Here is a 24,801-nt window from a genome sequence, read left to right on the forward strand (position 1 = left end):
AAATTATGTCTGGGGATATTTTTCATTCTGAGCTCATGGCTGGCCATCTGCTCAATTTCTTCATGAATCACTACAAACTGTTTCCCTTCCTGCATATTATTAACACAATTATATGTACTCCAAACAGTTTACAATAAATATTGCTTGTCTTGTGCCAAGTTCAGCAAGTGTCAAGCATGTGCACAAGTTAGTTTCGAAGAGTGTGGGAGAGAATTCTCACAGTTGTTAACTTCAAAAGACAGAGAAATCCACAACTTTAAAGGTTGCTTATCGTGATCTATTCTTTACAGGTCCCAAACCTATGCAAGATGGCTGGGGTGATGAGGAAACGTTGGTGCCAGGAACTCGTCACTCTAGCTGGGAGGAGGAGGACGGGGACTCCGTGATGTGGAACTGTAACACCTCACAAGATAGTAACTCTTCTTCAAATTGGGCATCAAAAAAAATGGCTCCAAAGGTGAGACTTCAGGCAATCTTGTTATTCTATATTCTGGACATTAAGATGTTCCTTGTGTTTTAGCCCTACCTTCTAACTTTACTTTCATCTTTCTGTACTTATTAGCTTTTTCAGAAACAACTGATGTTCATGATGTTCAGCTGTAGCAAATTAAATAGTTGGCGATCAATTTAAAATACATCATTTAAAAATCCAGAAGTGCCAAGTAAATAATGCTTCACAGTGATTTAATCAATTGAGTCATGTTTTAGATGTTGTTTGTCAGAGTATGTATTTTTGTTCTGGCTCCTCTGTGCTGGGATTGTACCTTTTAAACAATTTGGTGTTAAATGCATCACTGCAATGTGTCCTAATTTGACTGGCTCAACTTAATCTCAATCACAGAGGAAACAGGGAACCTCAGTGGGGAGAAAAGTAATGTGCATTGCATGTCTCATTTACTCTTGATAATATTCTTTTGTGGTGAACATCACTGTCATGAAGTTCTTGGATTTTGAACATTTATATTTTTCACTTGTAGCCAATGTTGCATGTGATTAGATTTTAAATGTTTTATAGGGCATGGTGAAAGGGGGAAACAAACAAGATGATATATGGATGAATCAATTGATGAAGCAATTCTCTAACATTGGATTTCCTGTAAGTACAGAATGATAATCATGCCTTTTTTTCCTTTCTCCATTCTTTCAGTGCTTAACTGACACCATAGGTTGAACCTTTTATTAAGACCACTCATGCCCAGTGATTTGCTGATTTTTTACTCTCTCTCTCTCTTGGGGAGAGAATGGTGGCAGGAATATGCATCAGCCCATTCTTTTCATGGTTCTTGGTTCAAACCTTGCTCAATCCCACAAGAGTGGATCAAAATGCTGAGCTGTGATGGATTTCTGATGTCATGTGTCCATTCAAAGTGCTTGTGAATGGGGTGTGATTGAAACGTATGATGCAGGAACATTCTACCATGTCTCGCTCACACAGGAACCCAACAGCAAATACTGGCACTGCTTCCTGATACAAACTTGACTGCTACTTTGTATTGATCATTTATCCTTTCTGTGTTTCATTTTCTCTGGCTTTTTTCTTTGTGGAGCTCTGCTCTTTCCCTGGTTGCGAATACATCACCTCTGTACTTTGCATCTATTTCACTTCCCACCTTGAAATTAGATGATTCAGTACTCCTCAGTGTGCCATGCTTTCATAAAATCACCTTGAATGAGCTGATTTCAGTGCTGTTTAGCAATGCCATAGAACACTACATCACAGTAAAACAGGCCTTCTAGACTGTGCTAAACATCATACCACTAGTTCCACTGACCTGCCCCCATTCCATAACCCTCCAGACCTCTCCAATCCATGTATCGATCCAATTTATTTTTAAAACTTAAGAGTGAACCTGCATTTACCACATCAGATGGCAGCTTGCTTCACACTTCCTCCATTCTCTGAGTGAAGAAGTTCCCCTTAAACCTTTCCCCTTTCACCCAAAAGCCATGTTCTCTTGTATTTATTTATCTTTCCTAATCTAAGTGGAAAGAGCCTGCTCACATTTACTATGTCTATACCCCTCATAATTTTGTAAGCCTCTAATCAAATCTCTTCTCAGTCTTCTATGCTCCAAAGAAACAGTCCTAACCTGTTTTTGTATAACATTTATTAACCAGCTGAAGATAAATTTGCTGCCTTTAAGATTTATTCAGCTGCTATATTTTTGTATAATAGAGTTGAAAGTAACTTGTTTGTAGAACTCTGTTCCAGATCCTGAGGATAGCAATTTTGATCTCATGATGAAATTTGCACCTGATATTTCTACTGATGCCAATTCCAATATTTTCAATACATTTTGAATATCTAAGGTATTTTCTGCACATTACAGAGAGATTCTGCTGAAGATGCAAAGAGCAATAAGATGGACATGCCTATTGGTAAGTTATTATATCATTAAACTAAAACTAGCACCATCAAGTCACACAATACAGAAACTGGCCCATTGGCTCAATCTGATAATAATACAAGAATATGATATTACAGGTCGACTACTCCTTATCGGAAATGCATGGTACCAGAAGTGTTTCAGATTTTAGATTTTTTTTGGATTGTGGAACACCATTTACAGAATGCACTCATTCACTCAGACATAAAGATACATACATTCACATTACAATACAAATATTTACATATGCACAAATTAATTGAAGTAGACACATACTGAAAAATCTACACTCAATAATGCACTTCTAATGTCTACTACATCCTGTTTTCTGATCGGGATTTCTGAACTCTATTATGTATTACCTTATGGGACCACAGACGAAAAAAGTTTCAGATTTTGGAAGATTTCTGATAAAGGGTACTCGACCTGTATATAAATAATGGGGCCATTCAATACCCATCTATTCTAAACCCATTTTTCATAGCTGCCTACACCTAAGTGCTTGTCCAGGTAATATCTAAGTGTTGAGAATGTTTAAGTGTCACCTGCATCTTCTCAAGCAGATGGCAACCACCCCCAGTGAAAAAAAAAGCTACAAATCCTTTCTCATCCTCAATTATTCAAACTATGCCCATGGTCTTAAATGTCTCTGATCTGGGTAAGGTTTCTCATTATTTGCTTTATATGTGTGTTTCGTAAATCTGCTTATCTCTATCAGGTCCCCCTCAGCCCATCCATCCAAGGAAAACAAACCTAGACTGTCTGGCCTCTTTTCATAACTGAACTGCTTTATACCAAGCATCCTAGTTGATCATTTGTGCACTTTCTTCCTAAAATGTTGAGACTGGAGCTGCACACAGTACTTTCCTGATCAGATCAGATAGTTTTTATTGACATGGAATAAAATGAATCAGAACCTAAATTTATTGTCATTAACGTGTCACAAAATTCATTGTTTTATGGCAGCATCACCGTGCAAACATTTAAATAAACCACCTTAAATAAAAATAGTACAAGAAAAAGTCAAAGTGAGGCAGTGTCTGTGGTTCATTGATCATTCAGGAATCTGATGGCAGCGGGGAAGAAGCTGTCCTTGTGCCGCTGAGTGCTCATCTTCAAGCTCCTGTACCTTTTTCCCAATGGTAGTAGATTGAAGAGGGCATAGCCTGGGTGGTGGGGGTCCTTGAGGATGGAGACTACTTTCTTAAGACATCACCATTTGCAGTGGTGACGTTACAGGCCGAATTAACAACTCTCTGGAGATTTTTCTTGTCCTGAGTGTTGACACCTCCGTACCAGACAGTGATGCAACCAGCCAGAATGCTCTCCACGGTATAACTGTAGAAGTTTTCGAGAGTCTTCGGTGACATTAGCGAATCTCCTCAAACTCCTTACAAAGTATAGCTGCAAGCAAGCCTTCTTCGTGATTGCATCAACATGGAAGCTTCAGGACAGATCCTCAGGGACAGAAATGTAACGTTACACAAAATTGCCTGTAGTCTGTCATATGATTTGCCATTATCATTGCTTGGCACCCCTTAAAAGTCAGCAAAAGAATCCCATCATAGTGTCCGTGAATTTGCCTCCAGCACTCACAGAGCCTCTGCAGCTACACAAAACACAGTTCAGTTCAAACTGAGCCCAAATCCTAACATCCCTGAGAAACCATTCAGCACTCAGGGGCCTTTGGGAGCTCTTCGTACCCATAGCATCCTCTTGAATCCCAGTTCCAATAAATGGTTCTCACGAGCCAATCTCCAGCAGCCCATCGTGGTGTGAATCACTTGACCTCAAGTCACCAGCCGCCCGTGGCCTTTGTGGGTTCCTCACCCGCAAGTTGCCAATGGCTTGCTACCTGTGTCTCCTTCAGCCACAAAGCCCCTCACTGGTCCACCACCATGTTCACTGTCCTCAGGGTCATCCCTGCTTCTTCTTCTCAATGCGGGGTGTTCTCTCCATTACTGGAGGCGTGCACCAGCCATTGTTTCCCTGGAGTCTGCAACCCCCTGTGTCTGCTGCCGAACAAAGGTGTCATCATCTTGGGCCCAGATCCCGCGGTCGCAGGATTTTAAATAAAACGCTGGTCAGCTCTTTCAGCAGGCTGATTAAAGCCTATACAGAGCCATCGGCAGTAGGACTGAGTGGTAGGATCCTTTGGGTGAATGCTGTCCCCGGATCCACATCAGCTGCCCTGCCATTTTACATGTTATAATGTTTTACCATTAATCTCATGCTCTAAACCCCAAATAATGAAGGCCAGCATCCTGTCTGCCTACTTCACCAGATTATCTAATATATATTTCCTTCACCAGCTTATCTAGCCTTCACTCAACAGGAGTTTTCAAATCTGGTGATTTTTTTGTTACCTAATATCACTCAACATCAACCTGCTGATTCTCTCTTCCTTCCAGGTATGTTAAGAGATAAGAGAATGGATATGGACAAGCATGGCATGAACATTGGAGAATATAATGGCATTATAGGGAAAGGACATGCTTCTCGTTCTCACATTTCCAAAGAGTCTTCCATGGAACGCAATTCTTATTACGATAAGGTTAGTATTCTCACCATGCCCATGTCTTGGAAACAGGTGAATTGGTGAGTTTTTTTTTAAGTGAAGATTTGGGTGGTACAAGTGGGAGTTAAAATATTGAATTGAATCTGGCCCTTGGTCATTGCTATTTATCTGGATTCTAGTCAGGAAACAAGATCCTTATGCAAATTAGAAACTTTCAGAGAATGGTAAACCTCTTGTCCCATTCCTTCATTATGTATTGTAAAATTATATAAAAACCAGAATCCTTGAGCTTTGAAAGCAGATCTTATTTAGATCGTGTGAGCAGTGTTGATTATGTTAATACTACTATATTTTTATTATGATTTTAGCTGTCTTTGTTTTATGTAATAAATGACCTTTTGTAATGTCTTTGTATGTCATGAAGCTCCATTTGTTGGTAGTCAGCCTTTTAAACCTGTTTGTGGATCTCAAATAGATACTAACCCTTTGGCTTTACTCTTGTTTCTGCCATGTTTGACTTTCTGCTGCTGATTGGCTTTTCATGTTTGCCTTTTCCATCCCCAATCTTCCTTGCCTAGTTGTCTCTGTCTTTGTCCAATCAAGATGGCATTATAGCAGAAGAGCCCCAAAACCTAACGTACATCTCTGCACCAAGCATGAAGCTTCCCCCTTCAAACTGTGCACTACCTAATCAGGCTCTTGGGTCAGTGGGTCTGGTAATGCAAAACTTGAATTCTGTTAGACAGGTGAGTCAGTTTGCAATCTTCAATGTGCAGGAAGTGAACTTTAAAATATATTACAATTAAATAGTTTAAGGAACTTTTGTACTATTCACATTTGCTTCACTGTTTCTCTTGTCCCTTCTTGTCATAGCTCATTTTCTACTGCTCAAAAAATTATCAGGGTATCCATGGCTGGTGTTCTGCTTTAGGCTTGCAGTTTCTTGTGTGACATTCTTGTAAACTTAGCTGAATTTGTGAGAATTAATGTATAAATCAGCAGGCTGTCCATAAATGATAGAACTTATAGTACAGAAGGAAGTGGTTTGATCCATTTCTGGTTGGGATCATAACATTCAAACTATAATTTATCAGATGTTCTCATCACTGATTCAATCTCAATCCATAACAATCTTCTTCTCAATCTTCCTCACTGCATCTCATATTCAATGTGGTGTCACTAATCTCTGTAGGGCAAATGAGCAAGTCCTGAACTTCAAACACTGATTTACAGCTTGCATATGTAATCTCCAAGTCATTGATTCCTTTATTAAAATGTACAAGAGGATGTGGAAATCTCTTATCTTCTTCCAACCCCCACTGCATAATACCACCTGGCAACAATCCAGATCTAAAATGAGAACCAGGAAAATGTGACTAATTTTTCCTATCTCAGCAAAGGCAGGCCTCTATCGATGTTTATTGTTGTTGTCCAGTGCACTTTGGGTTAAGTGGGAAAAATAATATCTGAAGACCAAGATTTCAAAAACACAACTATCATGGGCACTAGAGAAGTACCATCAATCTAGCTTCTGCAAAATCATTCAAATACATTAGCTCACATGCTGACATTAAGGTCCTGATCGCATTTAATCACATGTCCATCGTCAAAGTCCTGATCACTTTCAGTGAACTCCAGTGCATAGCTCATATTGTTTGCAACCAGACTCTTGAAGTAAATATGCAGTAGCTTTGCGACCCCAGTAGATTTTGAGAAGACAGCATTCTCAAGGTCTCCTTGATTGTCTTCGCACCAGTTTACGGAAATCTCTCTTCAATGGTGACTCAAATAGAGGAAGACACTGAGCACCTTGGGTCTCTACTACAGGTGCATGTAGAGGGTATGTGGAAGGAGCAGACAATACCTCAAAGCATTTAATCTACTCTGCCTAATATTACCTACCCCACCTGTGTCAAAGGATATGGATCTCATACAGGACTCTTCAGCCAGCTAATAGCCCTCTACATTGGAGTGGAAGCAAAACCTCCTCGACCCTGAGAAGCTGCTTTGAAAACAACTTATCCATGATAGTAAAAGAGCCCTATTCAACTTACTTCTGTTGTGTTTGCTTACTGAAAAAAACTGCTTTAACACCTTCACTGCGTTCCTTTGTGTACCCTTAAAATTTTTTATTTTCTGTTTATCTGTTTTCCCTTTAGAAGCTATGAAAGATCCCACTACATTTACTATTCCAAGTATTCTAAAGCATTGATAGCATTGATAAATGGGATTCAGTTCCTACTGTACAGCGGCATAGATAGTTTAGGGTTGTCTTTTGGAGCATTTTCTATAATCATGTTGTGCACATCCTGATTGGTTTCTTCTGTAGAATATTTCACCAATTGATTACCAGTTGATTCAAAAAAATCTGAATGTTTGAAAAGCTGAGGAAATTGTGTTATTGAAAGGAGTCCTTGTCTATTGAAGGAGCAGTGATCTGACCTGAAAAGCAAAATGAGAGGCTTTAATGTTTTTTTTAAGTGATGGAATAGGGATTATGCTCTTGGTGTGATTTTTATCTCCCACCCCTTCCCATGTATTTGTCCTCTCCCTTTTCCTTTCACCTCTACCCTCCAAAATCATTTTGCTTGAAGGGCAGTTAATGAAATTTACATTTGTAATCAAATTAAAGGCAGAAGAGGAGGGATTGGCTGGGGAAAGAAACTGTCAAAGTAGAAACTGATAGAAGTGGAAACATACATTAGTTTAGTTTGAAATGGAAGCAATCAGGGAATTGCTTGCATCAAAAATGAATTCCTGTTGAATATCCATCGTTCGATTATATTCTCGACTCCTAGTTGTCTTGGAGCTTTTGTCCTGTAATGATGGGATATATTCAAAACTATAATTTTTGCTCTGATACTGGTTATGCTCTAATTACAGAATGGCAACCCTAATATGTTTGGCAACAGCAATGCAGCAGCACAAGTCAGGGGCACGCAACAGCCTTCAGCACAACCTCTTAATTCATCGCAGCCTAATCTTCGCGCTCAAGTGCCTCCTCCATTATTATCCCCTCAGGTATACAAACATTGGTGTATTCTTTCTTATAACCATATAACCATTTACAGCACGGAAACAGGCCATGTCGGCCCTTCAAGTCCGTACCGGTTCACTTGAACAACTCCACTAGCTCCTCCGCAAACTCCTGAGGAATCAGACATAACTTAATAAGCAATAACGATAAACCACACAATATAGATGTTATGTGGAGGAAGACAACAACAGTACCCACTACCCTCGACCAGGTGCAGATAGGGCACTGAAATTAGTTAAGAAGCACGGTTTAATGACGGTTGACGAGTGTGCACCACAAATGAGTGTCCACCCATTACTGGCACACACCTTTATATCAATTCTCCAGCATCAGGTCTTGCTTGTTCTTGGTCTCAGGTTTTCTTTTCCTTTTTTTCCATGAGTTATCAAAACCACAGGAGATTTTCTAATGCTCCACTTGCACCCTCACCACCATTCCGGGCCACAAACAGTCCTTCCAAGTGAAGCAGCATTTCGCTTGTGAATCTGCAGGGGTCATCTACTGCATCCGGTGCTCCCTTTATGGCCTCCTCTGCGCTGGAGAGACTGGATACACAGTTGAGCACCTTGGCTGCAATAGCATGGATCTCCCAATGACAATTAATTTCAATTCCCCTGCCGACAAGTCTGTCCATAATCTAATGCACTCCCAGACTGAGACCACTCGCAAATTGGAGGAGCTACTCTTCATATTCTGTCTGGGCACCCTGGCATTAATGTCAAGTCAAGTTACCTTTATTTATTGTTCATACCATGTTCGCACGGTAAAGACAAGACAGCATTTCTCCAGGAACACAGAGAAATTTACATAAATATAAGTTAGAATAGAAGTTAAAACACATTGAAATATTCAAAGTATTAAGATGTATAGAGTAAAAGTCTACGGTAACCTATCCACAAATGTTCGGGAGTTCAGGAGTCTGATGGCTTGGGGGGAAAAAGCTGTTGCCCAATCTGGATGTAAGGGCCTGAGTGCTATGGTACCTCCTTCCAGATGGCAGAAGGGAGAACAGTTTACATGAGGGATGTGTGGAGTCCTTCACAATGTTTATTGGCTTTCATCTGCATCGAGTATTGTACATGTTCTTCATGGTAGGAAGAGAGCCCCCAATGATCTTTTCTGCTGATTTCACTATCCTCTGCAGGGTCTTGCAGTCCAAGATGGTACAGCTTCCAAACCAGGCAGTGATGCAGTTGCACGGGATGCTCTCAAAACATCCTCTGTAGAATGTAGTGGGGATGGAGGGTGGGAGATGAACTTTCCTCAGCCTTTGCAGAAAGTAGAGGTGCTGCTGGGCTTTCTTGGCTATGGAGCTAGTGTTAAGGGACCAGGTGAGATACTGTGCCAAGTTCACTCCAAGGAACTTCAGACTCTTAACAACCTCAATGGTTGGGCCAGCAAAGATCAGTGAAGCATGGTTTCCTCCCCCCCCCCCCCCCCCACGCCCTCCTGAAGTCGACAACCATCTCTTTTGTTTTATTAATGTTCAGATACAGGTTGTTGGCTCTGCACCAGTCCGTTAGCGATTGCACCTCATCTCTGTAAGCTGACTCCTCATTCTTACTAATAAGGCCCACCAGAGTCGTGTCGTCAGCGAACTTAATGATGTGGTTCGAGCTGTGTTTAGCTGCACAGTCATGGGTCAGTGAACAGCAGTGGACTCACCACCCAGCCCTTGCGGGCCCCTGTGCTCAATGTGATGGTGTTCCCAACCCAGACTGCTTGAGGTCTCCCCATCAATTGCAGAGGAAGGTGTTTAGACCCAGCAGGCTCAACTTCCCTACCAGGTACTGATGTATGGTTGTGTTGAATGCTGAACTGAAGTTGATGAACAACATTCAAACGTACAAGTCCTTATTTTCCAGATGGGCGAGGGCTAGATGGAGGGCGGTGTTGATGGCATAGTCCTTAGAGCTGTTGGATCTATATGCAAACTGCAGGCGGTCTAGTGGTGGGGGCAGCCGGAGTTTGATGTGCCCCATGACGAGCCTCTCGAAGCACTTCATGACGATGGATGTGACGGTAGTCATTGAGGCAGGACACAGACGACTTCTTCGGCACGGGGAAAATGGTGGCGGATTTGAAGCACTTTGGGACCACGGTGCTTCTCAGTGCGATGTTAAAGATGTCAGTGAGAACATCTGCCAGCTGAGCACATCCCCTGAGCGCTTTACCAAGAACGTTATCCGGTTCTGCAGCTTTCCGTGGGATGACCTTGCCTTACTCTCTCTTCACATTGGCCACTGCAAGACACAGCACCTGAACATTCGGAGGAGAGGTGGTCTTCTTCGCTGCCATATCGTTTTTCACCTCAAAATATTAATAGAGGTTGTTCAATGCATCTCGGAGGGAGGCATCACCAGCACAGCCAGACAGATTAGTTTTTTGGTTGGTGATACATGCGTCGCATGTCCTTGCTGTCCAGGAAGTGACTGAATGTGGTGGGCATGGGCACGCTTTGCTTCCCTGATGGCCTTAGACAGCTTGGCTTTTATAATAGCTAGGGCTATGAAGACAGCATCTTGGTTCATGAGCAGCACACACACCTCCACGGTCATCCATGGCTTCTGATTAGAGCAAGTAATGATGGTCTTGGGCACAGTGAGCATCCAGTTTCCTTTAGACCCCTGCCCCCTCATCTTTCCCTATATTTCTTTTCCTCTAGCTCTGTTACTCTCTTTTCTCTTTTCACTCTATCTCCTTTCACAGAACTATAAACCACCCCCTCCCCCAATTAATTGTCACCTTTCCTCTCTCCTGTCCTCATAGCATATCCAATTAACACCTTTTGTCTGTTGGTCTGTACTCCCTCTCCCATTCTTCCCTTTTCACCAGCCCTGCCTGCTTTTTGCTCCTACCTTGAAGAAGAGCTCAGGCCCGAAATGTCAGTAATCTGTCTTTACCTCCTATAGACACTGTGAGACCTGCTGAGCTCTTCCAGCATTTCTGTGTTTTTACTACAATCACAGCGACTGTGACCCCCAGGTCTGCACGGTTGCTACCATGTTTTACTCCTTCAAAACCAAAAGTTTAGTTGTGCCAAATTTTCTAACTGCTGCTTCGTCTGGCAAGCATATACCCTTAATTAGTTGTGTTCATTGTTACAATTAAGATGGTTTGCCTTTTTATTGCAAGGTGTTCTAAATTTTAAAAGGGATAATTGGGTTTTTAAAAGGAGGAACATCTTTAAGTAACTGATCTTCAAGCATAAAGTGACTGTCATTTGTTTATAGCAGCCATATATCAGTTCATGGATTTTAATGAGGTGCTTAATTAATCCAAACATCTCCCTGCTAATTGGCTCCAGTAATAGGATTAATCGTCTAATATATGGACCCACCCTGTTTTGAAATGCAGTATTTTCTGAATTATCTGGTGTCACCAAACTTTATGACTTTTGAAGTACATTTGTATATTCTGTTGTAGCGTTCAGTGAGCGTGAAGAAAAACGGGACGCACACCAAAGCCTTGGAAAACGAGACTGGTTTATTGCTTTGGCTGTCGCATTTATATGGGCCCCAGGTGCTGACGTCAGGGCCCCGCATCATCGGAGCACTGGCCTGGGATTAACCAGCATTCCCACCAGAGTTCCCCATCTTCCCGCTGTGTGGAGGTCACCTGGGACGACGGCTGGTATCACCCCCAGGTCCGCACGGTTGCTGCATTCGTCGACCATTTTGAGGGCCGGTCCATGTCTCCGCACGCAGGCTGCTACACGAACCCCCTGCCGCCCCCCCCAAGAACCGACGACCAGCCCATTGTCTGCAGCCTTGTGCGGCCTGCCCCGGCTTCACGGGGGAGGAGTGGAGACCGGGTCATCACAGACAAGATATGCCAGTTTCAGGCAGTCGATGGTAAAAGTCTCCTCCTTACCATCAATGTTGAGGACGAAGATGGAACAGTTGTCCCTAACAACCTTGTAGGGCTCCTCATAGAGTTGTTGTAAGGGCAGCCAATGTGCACCCTTTCTCATGAATACATATTGACAAGACTTTAAGTCTCTGGGGACATTATATTTGGGCTGGCCATGTGGTGGGGGTTCCCGCGGAACCAAGGACCCCAGTTTTCACTGTAAGTTCTCAATGGTACCACAGGGTCTTCCGGGCATTTATCAGGGGCCAGGAACTCCCTGGGGATGATCAAAGGCACGCCATAGACATTTCCACCGCCAAGGCATTGAAGTCTTCCTTCGGCGCAATACGAATTCCCAACAGGACCCAAGGCAGTTGGTCCACTTGGTTGGGACCCTTGAGTTGTCATCAAGGCTGCCTTGAGGTGTCTGTGAAAGCGCTCCACCAACCCGTTGGCCTGGGAGTGATACGGCATGGTGTGCTGGAGTTGTGTCCCTAGAAAGTTAACCAGCATTGCCCAGAGATGAATTGTGGCCCCCTGTCTGAGTTCAGGTGCTCTGGGATCCTGAACCGGGTCACCCATGTGTCAAGTGCCCTGGCACAGGTTTTTGTGGTGGTATCAGCCAGCGGGACCGCCTCTGGCCACCTTGTGGAGCAGTCAACCATGGTCAAGAGGTATCTCGCCCCACGGGAAATGGTTGAACCTGTGACGCACTGGCTCGAATGTTTGTGTGGGTGCTCTTGTGTGAACCTGCACTTTGGAGCACTGACAGTTCGTGCGGTTGTTGGCCCACTGGCTGACCTATTGACAGAAGCTATGCCAGACAAACCTGCTGGTCACCATTTTGACCATGGCACACATTGTGGGGTGCACCAGGTTGTGGATGGCATTGAAAATCTGGTTCCTCCATGCAACTGAAACAATGGGGCGGGGGCTGCCGGTAGAGGCATCACATAACAGTGTCAGGTTACCTGTGCTGACGGGGATGTCCTCCACCCTGAGGCCAGAGACGGCTCTCCTATACATAGGGATCACAGGGTCCCTGTGCTTTGGCAAGGGTCTTATAGTTGACCTCTTGGGACAGAGCGTATACCGACCGGGGCGTGACAGAGCGTTGGCTACTACGTTGTTTTTCCCTGCGATATGCTGAATGCCTGTGGTAAACTTGGACACGTAGGACAAGTGTCTCTGTTGTCAGGGCGACCATGGGTCCGATACCATATGGAAGGCAAAGGTCAGCAGCTTGTGATTGGTGAACACCTTGAATTGCCGACCTTCCAAAAAGTAACGCAAATGTCTTACCGCCAGGTACAGTGCCCACAGTTCTCGGTCGAAAGCACTGTATTTGAGCTCTGGGGGGGTGGAGGTGCCTGCTTAAAAAGGCCAGGCATTGCCACTGGCCCTCAATGGGTTGTTCCAACACGCTCCCTACCACTGTGCTGGAGGTGTTGATGTCAGAGCTGTATGTGCCTAGGGTGGAACAGGAGGATAGCATTAGCCAGCATGTCTATGGTGTTCTGGAATGCCCTGGAAGACTCACTGTCCCAGGTAATGTTCTTTGATTTGCCTGCCATCAGCGCAAAGAGGGAGTGCATGATGTGTGCCACTGCCAGTATGAACCTGTGGTAAAAGTTTATCATAACCTTTTTACCACGTGTGGCTTAGCAAAATGCCGGACTGACTCAACCTTCTCAGAGAGGGGTGTAGCCCCGTGTCTGTTAATCCTGTGCCCCAGGAAGTCGATGGTGTCCAGACTGAATTGGCATTTCGCGGGGTTGATAGTCAGCCTGAACTCACTCAAGAGGGTGCACAATTGTCTCAGGTGAGCAGCGTGGTCTTTGCGGCTGTGGCTGGCGATAAGAATATCATCCAAATAAATGAATGCAAATGGGAGGTCCTGGCCAACTGCGTCCATCAGCCATTGAAAAGTTTGTGCCGCGTTCTTTAGACCGAAGGGTATACGGAGAAATTCAAAGGGAGTGTCTTGGGGGTGAACTGGGATTTGGTGGTATCCCCGGATGACGTCCACCTTGGAGAACATCCGTACCCTGTGCCGGTTGGCAGCAAAGTATTGGATGTGTGGGACGGGATATCTGTCGGGCATGGTGGCCTCATTGAGGTGGTGGTAGTCACCGCATGGTCTCCAACGCCCTGTTGATTTGGACACCATGTGGAGGGGAGAAGCCCAGGCACTGTTGGAGCACCGCACATTCCCCAGCTCCTCCATTTTTTTAAACTCCTCCTTCGCCAGGCTGAGTTTTTAAGAGGGAGTCAGCGTGCCCTGGCATGGAGCGGGGGGCCCTCGGACAGAACGTGGTGCCTTACCCCGTGCTTTGGCTCAACTGCAGAGAACTGTGGTGCCACTATCGAGAGGAACTCCACCAAGATGCAGGTGAATTCATTGTCCGAGATGTTGTAGAGTCCAAGTGGGGGGGGGGGGGCGGGTAGTTTGGCTTCTCCCAGAGACAGAGTCTGAAAGGTTCTGACATGCACCAAGCACCGTCCCTTAAGGTCGACCAGCAAACAGTGAGCCCGAAGGAAGTTGGTTCCCAGGAATGGTTCGCCACTGTCATGAGGTGAAGGTCCATGTAAAGCGGCTGTTGCCAAAATGAAGGGGGATGGTGCGGGTCCCAAAAGTCTGAATGGAAAAGCTGTTAGCTGCTCTCAGTGCCGGGCCCTGCTTGCCATTGTGGGTGTCAGTACCTGCAGGGGGTAGGACGTTTATCTTGGTGCCTGTGTCAACCAGGAAATGCCTGCCCAACAGTGAGTCCCAGACGTAGAGGAGACTATCACACAGTCCAACCACTGCAGCCATCAATGACAGTTGACCAGGGCATTTCCTGGAAACCCGCAGGGTGGCATCAATGGGCCTTTGCACCCCATCACTGATGATAGTAGCATAACTGTCCTGGGGTACTCACTTCCTCTCCTCTGGCCTTGATCTCGCCAGGGGTTGTTTGTGGGACTTGCTGATGTGGTCTACAACAGCGCTAGTGTCCTTCTTCGCTCTCCAGAGCATATCTTCCCAGGCTGCGACCCTCCAAGGGTCGCTGACATCCTCATGCATGAGCAAGAGTCAGATATCCTCAGGCAGCTGCTCCAGAAAGATCAGCTCGAAGACCAGGCAAGGTTTGTGGCCCTCAGTCAAAGCAAGCATCTCGCTCATTAGGGAGGATGGAGCCCTGTCCCCCAGTCCATCCATAAGCAGCAATCGGGCAGCGTGCTCATGCCGGGAGAGCCCAAAATTTCAGTTTAACAGCTATTTGATGGCCATGTATTTACCTTGCTCTGGAGGCTGGCGTTGGAAATCTACGACCCTTGCCGCTGTGTCCTGATCAGGTCCAACTGCCAATGAGGCGATCGTACTACTTGAGCATGGAGAAGAAGAACACACACACCAAAGCCTTGGAAAACTAGACTGGTTTATTGCTCTGCCAGTCACACTTATATGGGCCCCAGGTGCTGACATCAGGGCATCATGTCATCAGAGCACCGGCCTGGGATTGGCCAACGTTCCTGCCAGAGTTCTCCATCTTCCTGCTGTGTGGAGGTCACCTGGGATGACAGCCGGTACCACGCCCAGGTCCGTGCGGTTGCCTCGTTTTTCAGCCATTTTGTATGCTGGTATGTGTCTCCGCATGCGGGCCTCTACACTAATATAAAATATGCTGTGCTGCCTCAGTCTCCCCTAGGTATAGTTGCATCAGTGTCATCGTGTCGTAACGTTGCAGTATTTTTATGGAGTCAGTAGTGGTGGGTGCAAGTCATTTTTAAAAAGCATCTGGACACAGCATGGAAACGAGCATTTGCAGCCTTTGAGTCTGTGCCCCACAAATACTCCTCACACATTTTTGAAGCACCCAGAAGTAACCTACGTAGACCCAGGGAGAAAGCACATTGGTGCTTTCAATGAGCGCCGGATTTGAACCCGAGTCATTGGTCCTGTAATGGTGTTGGCACTAACTACTGCACTAACCATGGTGCCTATAAAGTTAGCTCACCCATTTGATGGGTGCAAGGAGAGAAGCAGATGGGAATTGTGGTATTCATTTGACTTTTAAAATCTATTGATCTCTGAACCATTTTTTAAAAAACATTGTTCAATTTTAAATATCTCTTTACAATATCTCAATTTTAAAATCCCTGGCGATTTGCAAAGACATCGAAAGTAAGGCTGAATCCAGTTAATAACAATTTAAATCCTTGCAATCATTTTTTTCTGAAAGGTTTCAGCATCATTACTGAAGTATGCAACAGCCAATGGGAGCCTAAACACTGCACTATTGAACTTTGGCCCCCAGCAGGTGGCCATGCTGAACCAGCTCTCCCAGTTGAACCAGCTGTCTCAACTTTCACAGATCTCCCAACTACAGGTAGGCAATATTTAAGTTTTGAGAAAACTGTCAGGTGTGGGTGGGGTTAACAACCCAACACAATGCTTGCCTTAGAATAATGTTTTTTTTCTTAAAAGTCTTGGGTTCCATCCGTGCTGTGCGTTGAATTTAGCTGATATCATTTGAGGTATTGGTATGGATGCTGTAGTTGGCCCAATTGGTTCCGGTTTGTCATTTTCATAGTTCTGGGCACTTTGCTCATGATCTCAGATGTCAGTCCGAGTAAACTCATTGTAGTACCATCTACCATTGAATTGCTTTCTGATAGTTGTAAGGTATCTATCTGTGGTACAGGATTGAAGGACAAAGTGCAAGTATCTGACATCGAGCAGCATTAAGCATTCAGTGTCATTGCAGATTTGCATCAAACTGGAAAATTTTGGGTATTTTTGTAAGTCCTTTCAACCCTTCCAAACATTACTGCTTCCATTCCCTAATGATGCAGAGGTAGAAAATTGACCAGTAGCATGCCTTTATTCAATCTGCCTCAGGAAAGGTGGCATGGAGAGGCAGTATTTGCCAGACAGATGTGATTTGTCTGCATGTTCTCCTCCTCCACCCTGGATGGAAGGTACTGTTCCCTCATTGTGCAAATTAAATTGAACTGGACCAAGTAATTGCTTCATCCATGGCATGCTGAGATTGTGTGTGCCAGTCCTCATGGAAAATGCATGAGGAAATCTAAAACCTAATCCTGCCAGTCCGTGCACCATTGCCCTTCAGGTATGTTCTTCAGAGTAGATGCCAAAGTAGGGATTTGATGGATGAGAGCTCCCACAGTTGTAATTATTTGTCGCAGGGCACATTGAACAAGGATGCTGCAACATTACCAGCTGGTTCATTTTGAGCACAGACCGTGCACCATTTGATAAATTCCAACTACCTCAGAGTTCCAGTGTAAAACTACCTGAATATCTTCAAGTGGGTCAAAATATTTTGGCCACCTTTGTTAATTGAAAACATTTTACATTTTTGATGTTCATTCTTAATATTAGCGACTGCTACAGCAACAGAAGGTACAAACCCAGAGGAACATGTCTGGACCCATGCGTCAGGCTCAAGAACAGGTAACGTCTATAAATGTTAAGGACCCTAGAGGTATTTGTGTGTTGGTGAAATGGGCTGAAAAATGCCAGTTACAATTTCACCCCGAAAAGTGTGAGGTGATGAATTGTGGGAGTACCAGAGCAGCTAGGGCAAACACTTTGAAGGTTAGGGTCCTTGGTATAGAAAACCGAAGATCCTTGCGCTAATGGGTAATGTGGTTAAGAAAGCATATGGATGTTGGCCTTCATTATTCGGGCAGAGAGGTTTAGAAAACATTGGTCGAGCCTCAGCAGGAATACTGTGTGGTGTTCTGGTTAGCACACGATAGGAATAATGTGATAATGCTGGAGAAGTTCCAGAGGAGATTCAGCAGGATGTTGCTGGGATGAACCATTTCAATTATGGGGAGAGACCGAAGAGGCTAGATCTGTTTTCCCTGGAAAGAGGAGAATAAAAAGGGACAAGTTTGAGGTGTATAAATTCCTGGGACGGGAGGGGGGGTGGGTGTGGTTTTAGATAAGACAGGTTGCAGGAAACTCTTTCCCAAATCAGAGATGAATAAAACTAGATGACATGGATTTAGAGTAAGGGGTAAGAGATTTATAGGGGACCTAAGGGATCTTTACCACCTAGCGAGAGGTGAGTACCTGGAATACATTGTCAGAGAGAATGGTAGAAACAGAACTGCCTCCAGCATTTAAGAAATGACAATAGGTGAGTACCTTAATTGCTGGAGACCAAGTGAAAGAAGGTGGGATTAATCAAGATGGGTGCCCACTGATTGACATGGACTTGGTGGGTGAATAGCTCATTTCCATGCTATATGATTGACTGTGTTTCAGTGGAGAAAACACTCATTACAATAACCTGCTCAGTCATAAGTTTACGATGATGAGTGCATTCTGTGGTGGGAGAGGGATAGTAATCTGCATTTGTTTTGGGTTAATAGGATAGCTGGATTAGTTTTGTTTTGAAGGAACAATAGTTGCACTAGTCCCACTGGAGTGGAGATGCCACTGGAAGTATGGACAAGTACAAAGTTGGTGTTCACAAACTTAGTCGTGTGGGCTGAGACACTATGCACGTGCTCCTCAACTTACGATGGGGTTACGTTCCGGCAAACCCTTCATAAATTGAAAAAATCATGTCCATAAAGAATGCAGGTATACTTTGTATAACACCGACAGCGGTGTATCAGTCCCCACACTGATCCCACTGCCCAGCTCTCCCCTGACAGTGCCTTATCAGACCCTGAATCCCTGTAAGCTTTCCGACTGAACTAAAAGAAGTGATTGACCAAAGAGGCCACAAAGAATTCGCCTTAGAGGAATTATTAATGTTTATTGGAAATCAATGATGCTTGCAATTACCTTACTTTAACGTATCACATGAAAGTAAATTACAATAGTCACACTGTTGTACCATCATAACTTTGAAAATCCTGTTGGACCATCGTAAGTAGGGGAGCACCTTGTATAATCGATCCTATTGACATGCATGGTGGGACTTGGAATCTTGACTCTAGTTTTTGGAGAAACCATTTTACTGGTCTTTGATGATCTGGACTAGAATTACCAATCTTCCGTCCAATCAATTCACTGTCAGTTTAATTAAATAGAGGTTGGGATTAAGCTTAGACTGCATAATTTTATTTTGAAAACTTGAAATGACTAACTAATTGTGTGGCTTTGAGGATCTTAACAATGTATTGCTAATATGAATGTGAGAAGGGACCCAGAAGTGATTCCTATTAAATGTTAACTTAGTTTTGAAATATATTGACATTACATGTGTGATTTCTTCCTTGTATGTTCAGGCTACTCGTGTACTCAACATGCAACAAATGCTGCAACACCCCCGTCAACTGGATGCAAGCCTTCTGAAGCAGCAGTCTTCATCACAGCAGCAGCCAATGCATCAGCCCTCCATGAAGCCCTTCCCGGAGAATCTCATGCCCCCTACCCCTCACGAGCTGCAGACAAAAGAGCCGCCTTCGCTTAACTCATACAGCAGCTACCCTTTAGGTGGGTTTCCCCAACCCAATCATGGGCAATCTGACTCCACGATGCCTGAAGCTGCTCACCTTGCCCGTGTGCCCTTAAATTGTCCTGTGCCCAAAATGTTTCTTCCTGATAACAGCCCTAACCACAGCCTCTTCAGCCCCCCACTCTGCAATGCAAACAGACACATGACAGGCTCACCCATCCACCAGCATGCAGGGAAGAAGCTTACCATTCAAGAAAGATCTAAATCAAGAGGTGAATAATCTGTTTGTGTAACATTTAGTCTCCAAATGTTCCCAGAGGGAAGCTGATGGTGTCCTATGAAGTTTGGCAACTGTTTCCCTTTATTATTGAGCAGGCAATCTTGAAGTTTAGTGTTCTTTTCTCACCTTGGGCAAGCTTTGGAAATTAATTAAATAAATATGAATTGTTATGGGCTGCCACCAATAAAAAGCTGCAGGATTGTTTAATTAAAAATACAACTCATTGACAGCTGTCCATCTGTGAAGTGGAGTCTCTAAACACAGGGCCAGTTCTGCTGTGTGGCTCTCCAGGATGGACCTTTTTTGCCACTCACTCAGTACTGGAGATCTGGCATGGAGCTAATTGAACAAGTCATTGTCACTGGTGAAGATGGGCATGGTACTTTCCATTTGCATGATTCCTTGCAAGATCTGAGGAGTTATCCTGTGAGAGTTCCATTTTAAGTTTGTGCATCTGCACCTTGTATTTGTACCTTTATTTAATACCGAATTGACTTGTTTCCCTAGGCTTAAATCCAAACTTGAATGTACCCCTGGATTTCGGCAGTATTGTTAACCTGAAAGAGCCACAATCCCAACAGTCTCGATTGAAGCAATGGACTGCCTCAGAAAGCCTTCCAGTTAATTCCTCTCTAGATCAAAACTCCAGCAAACATGGTAAGACATGAATGACTTTTAGTTCTAATATTAATGGTTGGACCTCAATCATTTAAATAGCCTCGTAGAAAGAGTCTGATGTCTATTGGATTCTGTGTTTGGATTGTGAGCTGTGTACGACTACACATGAACCATGATGAGCTTGTTGACTTTATCTAAATTATTGCTAACTTCCACCTTGACCCCAAATTCACTTAGTCCATCTTATAGCAACTCCCATTTCTTGATCTCTTCGTCTTCATCTCGGGAGACAAACTCACAAAAAACAACAGATGTTTTCTACAAACCCACCAACTCCCACAGCTACCTCAACTGCACCTCTTCACACCCTGTACCTGATAAGGATTCCATTCCTTTCTCACAAATCCTCCATCTCCAATGCATCTGCTCCCAGGATGAGGTCTTCCATGAAAGATCATCCAGATGTCCTCTTGCTTCAAAAAATTTGGCTTTGCCTCTACTACCATCAACTCACCCCTCGCCTGCATATCCTCTATTACCCGCACACCTGCCCTGGCCCCCTTCACCACTACGTGCAACAAGGATTCCCCTTGCCCCACCAGCATCCTCATCCAACTTAACTTCTGCCATTTATGCTACCTACTACGTGATCTCAACTCCAGACACATCTTTCCCTCTCTCCTCCATGACTCTCTTGTCCACTTCTCCCTTACCACCAATCAGCCCTTGGCACCTACCCCTGTGCCCAGAAATGCTATACGCGCCCAGACCTCCTCCCTCACCACCTTTCATGGCCCCAAACAGTCCTTCCAAGTGAAGCAACACTATATTTGTGAATCAGCAGGGTCATATATTGCATCCAGTGTGCCAGTTTTCTCCTCTACATTAGAGAGGATGGATGCAAAATGGGAGATTGCTTCATTGAGCACCTTCGCTCTGTTCACTACAACAGCAGGGATCTCCCAGTGGCAGTCCATTTCTATTCTATGCTCTATTCCCTTGCTGACATCTCTGTCCATGGTCTCGTGCACTGCCAGACTGAGACCAGCTGCAAATTGGAGGAACAACACCTCATATTTTGTCTGAGCACCCTCCAACAAGATAGCATTTACATCGACTTCAGGTTTCATTTAGCACCTCCCCCATCCCTCCCTTGCCCCTATCCCTGTCTCCTCTTGCTCTTTCTCTCTCTCTCTTTCCTTTTGCATCCTTTACTCCAGCTGTGCATTCACAGTCCCAACCCACCACCTCCCCTGATCAATTCTCACATTTCCTCTCCTGTAGTCATCCTATCTGTGTCCAATTATGGGCTTTTACCTGTTGGCCTGTGTTCCTCCATCTGTCCTTTCTTCCTCTGCCAGCCTTTTTATTGAGGTGCCCATCTTCTTTTTACTGAAACCTTGAAAAAGGGGTCAGCCCTGAAACATTGGTTATGTTTTTCCCAGCTATGGATGCTACAAGACATGCTGAGTTTGTGTTTTTATTAAAAAGGATTGAGCTGACATCTCACTCTCTTTACAAAAAACAAATATTTTTTTTCTTCCCAATCAGGTGCTACTTCAAGTGGTCTTAGTATTTGTTCTGGAAAGTTGCTTGAAGAATCTCCTTTTGGTCACTTTGACATTTCCATGAAGTCTTTGGCCAGTCCTCCTGGATCTGTTGGAGATGGCTGGCCAAGTGCCAAATCACCCAGTGATAAGCTCTCTAGCAATGTTAATTGGCCACCAGGTAAGATGTTGTATATTTAATCAGATGGAAGCCAATTTTAGATGCCAAATTCTAAATCAGAAGCCTTCTGCAATTCCTTGACCAAGTTTAAGAATTCAGGGTATTGAAGTAATTATTTCCCTCAGTAAAACAAGGAAGTACTGGAGCAACTCAGTAGGCAGGCCTCAGACCCAAAAGGTTGGTTATATGTTTGCCTCCTATGGTTGCTACAATACCTGCTGAGTTTCTCTGGCACTTTTGTGTGTTGTTATTTCCTTCCAGATAATTAATGTATAGGGACACCTTGTGGCACAGGCTGTAGTGCATGGTACTTGCATTATCCTACCTTTCTGTGGCTCTCAGCTAAAATATTAAACATCTTCCAGACATTTGGGCCTGCAGTTTGATCACTTTAACATTTAATTGTGCATACATCTTCAAGTGAACAATCATATTTAGTTCCCAATGAATGTCAACTTGCCATAAGTATGTAGTAATCATTATGACAAGGTTAAATTGGTGAACAGAAAAATTGTATTGTGGTGTCTTCACATTTTATCATGAGAAAAGTGGAGATTAGATGGACATGCTGGTTTATCTCTGTGAAATGTTTGCCACATTGATAAAACTACAAACGGCAGTGTGAACTTTACATCATTTGTTGCACAGGCCCACTGAAAGGCTGGGTGTTATAGGGATTCGTGTGGATCCCACAGGTTAAGAACCAGAACAAGATCGAGGTACAAAGCACAAGTTTATTTTGGGGATCCAGACGGGGCAACAAGGTTGAAATGCTAAATGAACCTATACACACACACACACACACACACACACACACACACACACACACACACACACACACACACACACACACACACACACAATACTCAAGGGGTAAATATGCACTTTAGATAACTAAGGAGAAACCGACAGAAACTGGGGAAATTACTTAAGTACACATACAGTCAGAATCAAGATGATACCTACGTGCCCCACCCCTTGACCAGTACGAACAAGGCTCTAGCTATCTAACCTCGGGACTCACTCTAATCCAGTGCGAAAGGTGATACTTATGTGCCACAAGGGATCAAAAGAACAGAACAAAGGGGCATATGGCCCTTTATAGTTCTGCAGGCAGTATTGAGGGGCCAATCACTCAGGCCAGGCTGGGCCTCATTGGCTGCTGTGGCCAATGGCTCGAAGCCAAGTGCAAGGGCTCAGCACAGATCACTAGGTGATTCACCTGGGCCAATTGGGTGAAGGTCAGGGCTGAGTCCAGGCAGGCTGTCTGGACTCCAGCACCTGATAATTTAGATGGGCCATTCGCAAGGGTCACCTTAATGGCTTGGGTTGAGTCTTGACCTTGATTTGTATGTGATGTGTCCTTCGAATAGGAGTACAGCAGCACCACCATGTGGTGGCCACAGCCTCTCCATTACAATCCACCCCTTCAGAAGACACATTGCTTGCCAATCATATATTACATTCAGTAACAAATCTAATGGGGTAATACCGTGGTCCGTATGATTTGGCAAGCACAGCACAGAATGATTATAGAAATAATAAGGATGAAAACAATTCCCCAATATATAATAGTTGCCAAGACACCCCCAATGGAGCCAAATGTACACCAGTCTCCCTATGAGGTAGTGTGCTGGAGAAAGTGGTCCCTTTTTGAATTTTAGCCACTGAGTCCCAAATGTGGTCAGACAGGTGGATGATGTTAGTGGATTCGTCATACATGTAGGTGCAGCATCCTGACCAGTGATGGCACAGGTACCACCATTTGCCACCAGCAGGTCATCAGGGCCATCCAATTTTGCAGTGCGACCATACAGACCGCTGTCAGCTCCACAGCTGTCCGGGTCAGAGCGTCCTGTGTTTGGTGCAATGCCACTGTGATCTTGTTGGCCAACATCTTGAGGAGGGCGGTCATCTGGATTACTTCGGTGGAGAGTCGGGTGGTACCGTATCTGGGGAAGACGATCATCTAGAACCTTTTTCCCGCTGTGATGGCTGTCTTGCTACGGTGGTCGCCAAAGGCTGGTTGTCAAGAGAGTGGATGTAGGGCACTACGAATACTGGGAAACCAGAAATTGGTATAGATGTGAACGGGCCCGGTGGTATCCTGTAATGAGAGTGCTACTGCTATCATTTCAGCAAGCTCCCTGGAGTCCCTTCCTTAGTCAAGATTTTTCCCGTAGTGGGGTGAAGTGCCGCCACCTTCCAATATTGATTCCCCCTTTCCAGCGGCTGGAGCCATCTGTGAACCAGGCGTGGGATTTATGTTGGGGTCAAAGGGGTAGTTCCAGGACACAGGGGAGGGCAGAATTTCAGCCATTTCTGGGGCTGGGTCCTAGGCTTGTGGGAAGGACATGACCTGTTCGTGGAGGTGGCTGACCCCTTCCGGACCAGGCTCGGCACATTCCACAGTGTACCACTTCCATTTTACTATAGATGGCCATTGGGCCCGGCCTTCCTTGTGGGTGGAATTGGAGGATTTGACCCACCGCATTATGGGCAGGTGGAGGCGGAGAACGACAGCTCAGTAGCCAGGAGGGCCAGGTAGCAGGCAAGCAGCCGGTGCTCAAATGGGCTGTAGTGCGCAGCAGCCTCAGGCAGAGGCTTTGTCCAGAAGCCCAACGGGACCCTGCGACCTTGGAGTTTTTGCCAGAGGCTCCATCTGGCTGTGGTCTCTCTTGCCAAAACCTATAATTCAAAAGGAACACCTGCCTGCCTGGGAGCGAGGGGAAATGCTTGTTCAACAGCTTGCTTTGCTGTGTCAAAAGCAGCCTGTTTTCAGGCTCCCATAGGAAGATGGCTTTCTTTTGGGAGACCCTGTAGAGTGGTCTGGGAATCATAGTGAGATGGGGTATATGTTGTCGCCAATAATCCAGGAGACCCACGAAGCTCTAAGTGCTAGTTTTATCATTGGGGACAGCAGAGATTAAAATCTTGTTCCTGGCTGCCTCAGG

The 24,801-nt window shown here is 44.7% G+C and overlaps 1 protein-coding gene across 11 annotated transcripts in view; it reads left to right on the forward strand.

The window, feature by feature from the left end:
* Positions 1-24,801, forward strand: part of LOC138747402 (trinucleotide repeat-containing gene 6A protein-like) — a 243,894-nt gene that overhangs the window by 197,844 nt on the left and 21,249 nt on the right. For 4 of the 11 annotated variants that reach the window (XM_069906581.1, XM_069906577.1, XM_069906578.1 and 1 more), the window contains 11 exons: positions 291-457; positions 1,016-1,096; positions 2,331-2,379; positions 4,799-4,941; positions 5,484-5,651; positions 7,789-7,926; positions 16,021-16,167; positions 17,184-17,255; positions 19,052-19,493; positions 20,009-20,158; positions 21,671-21,847. In XM_069906581.1, coding sequence (XP_069762682.1) covers positions 291-457; positions 1,016-1,096; positions 2,331-2,379; positions 4,799-4,941; positions 5,484-5,651; positions 7,789-7,926; positions 16,021-16,167; positions 17,184-17,255; positions 19,052-19,493; positions 20,009-20,158; positions 21,671-21,847 — 1,734 coding nt within the window. The remainder of the gene's footprint in view (positions 1-290; positions 458-1,015; positions 1,097-2,330; positions 2,380-4,798; positions 4,942-5,483; positions 5,652-7,788; positions 7,927-16,020; positions 16,168-17,183; positions 17,256-19,051; positions 19,494-20,008; positions 20,159-21,670; positions 21,848-24,801) is intronic. The other 7 variants (XM_069906583.1, XM_069906586.1, XM_069906582.1 and 4 more) reach the window with 3 other exon arrangements.

This window comes from Narcine bancroftii, chromosome 12 (genome assembly GCF_036971445.1).
Source record: "Narcine bancroftii isolate sNarBan1 chromosome 12, sNarBan1.hap1, whole genome shotgun sequence".
Taxonomy (NCBI): domain Eukaryota; kingdom Metazoa; phylum Chordata; class Chondrichthyes; order Torpediniformes; family Narcinidae; genus Narcine; species Narcine bancroftii.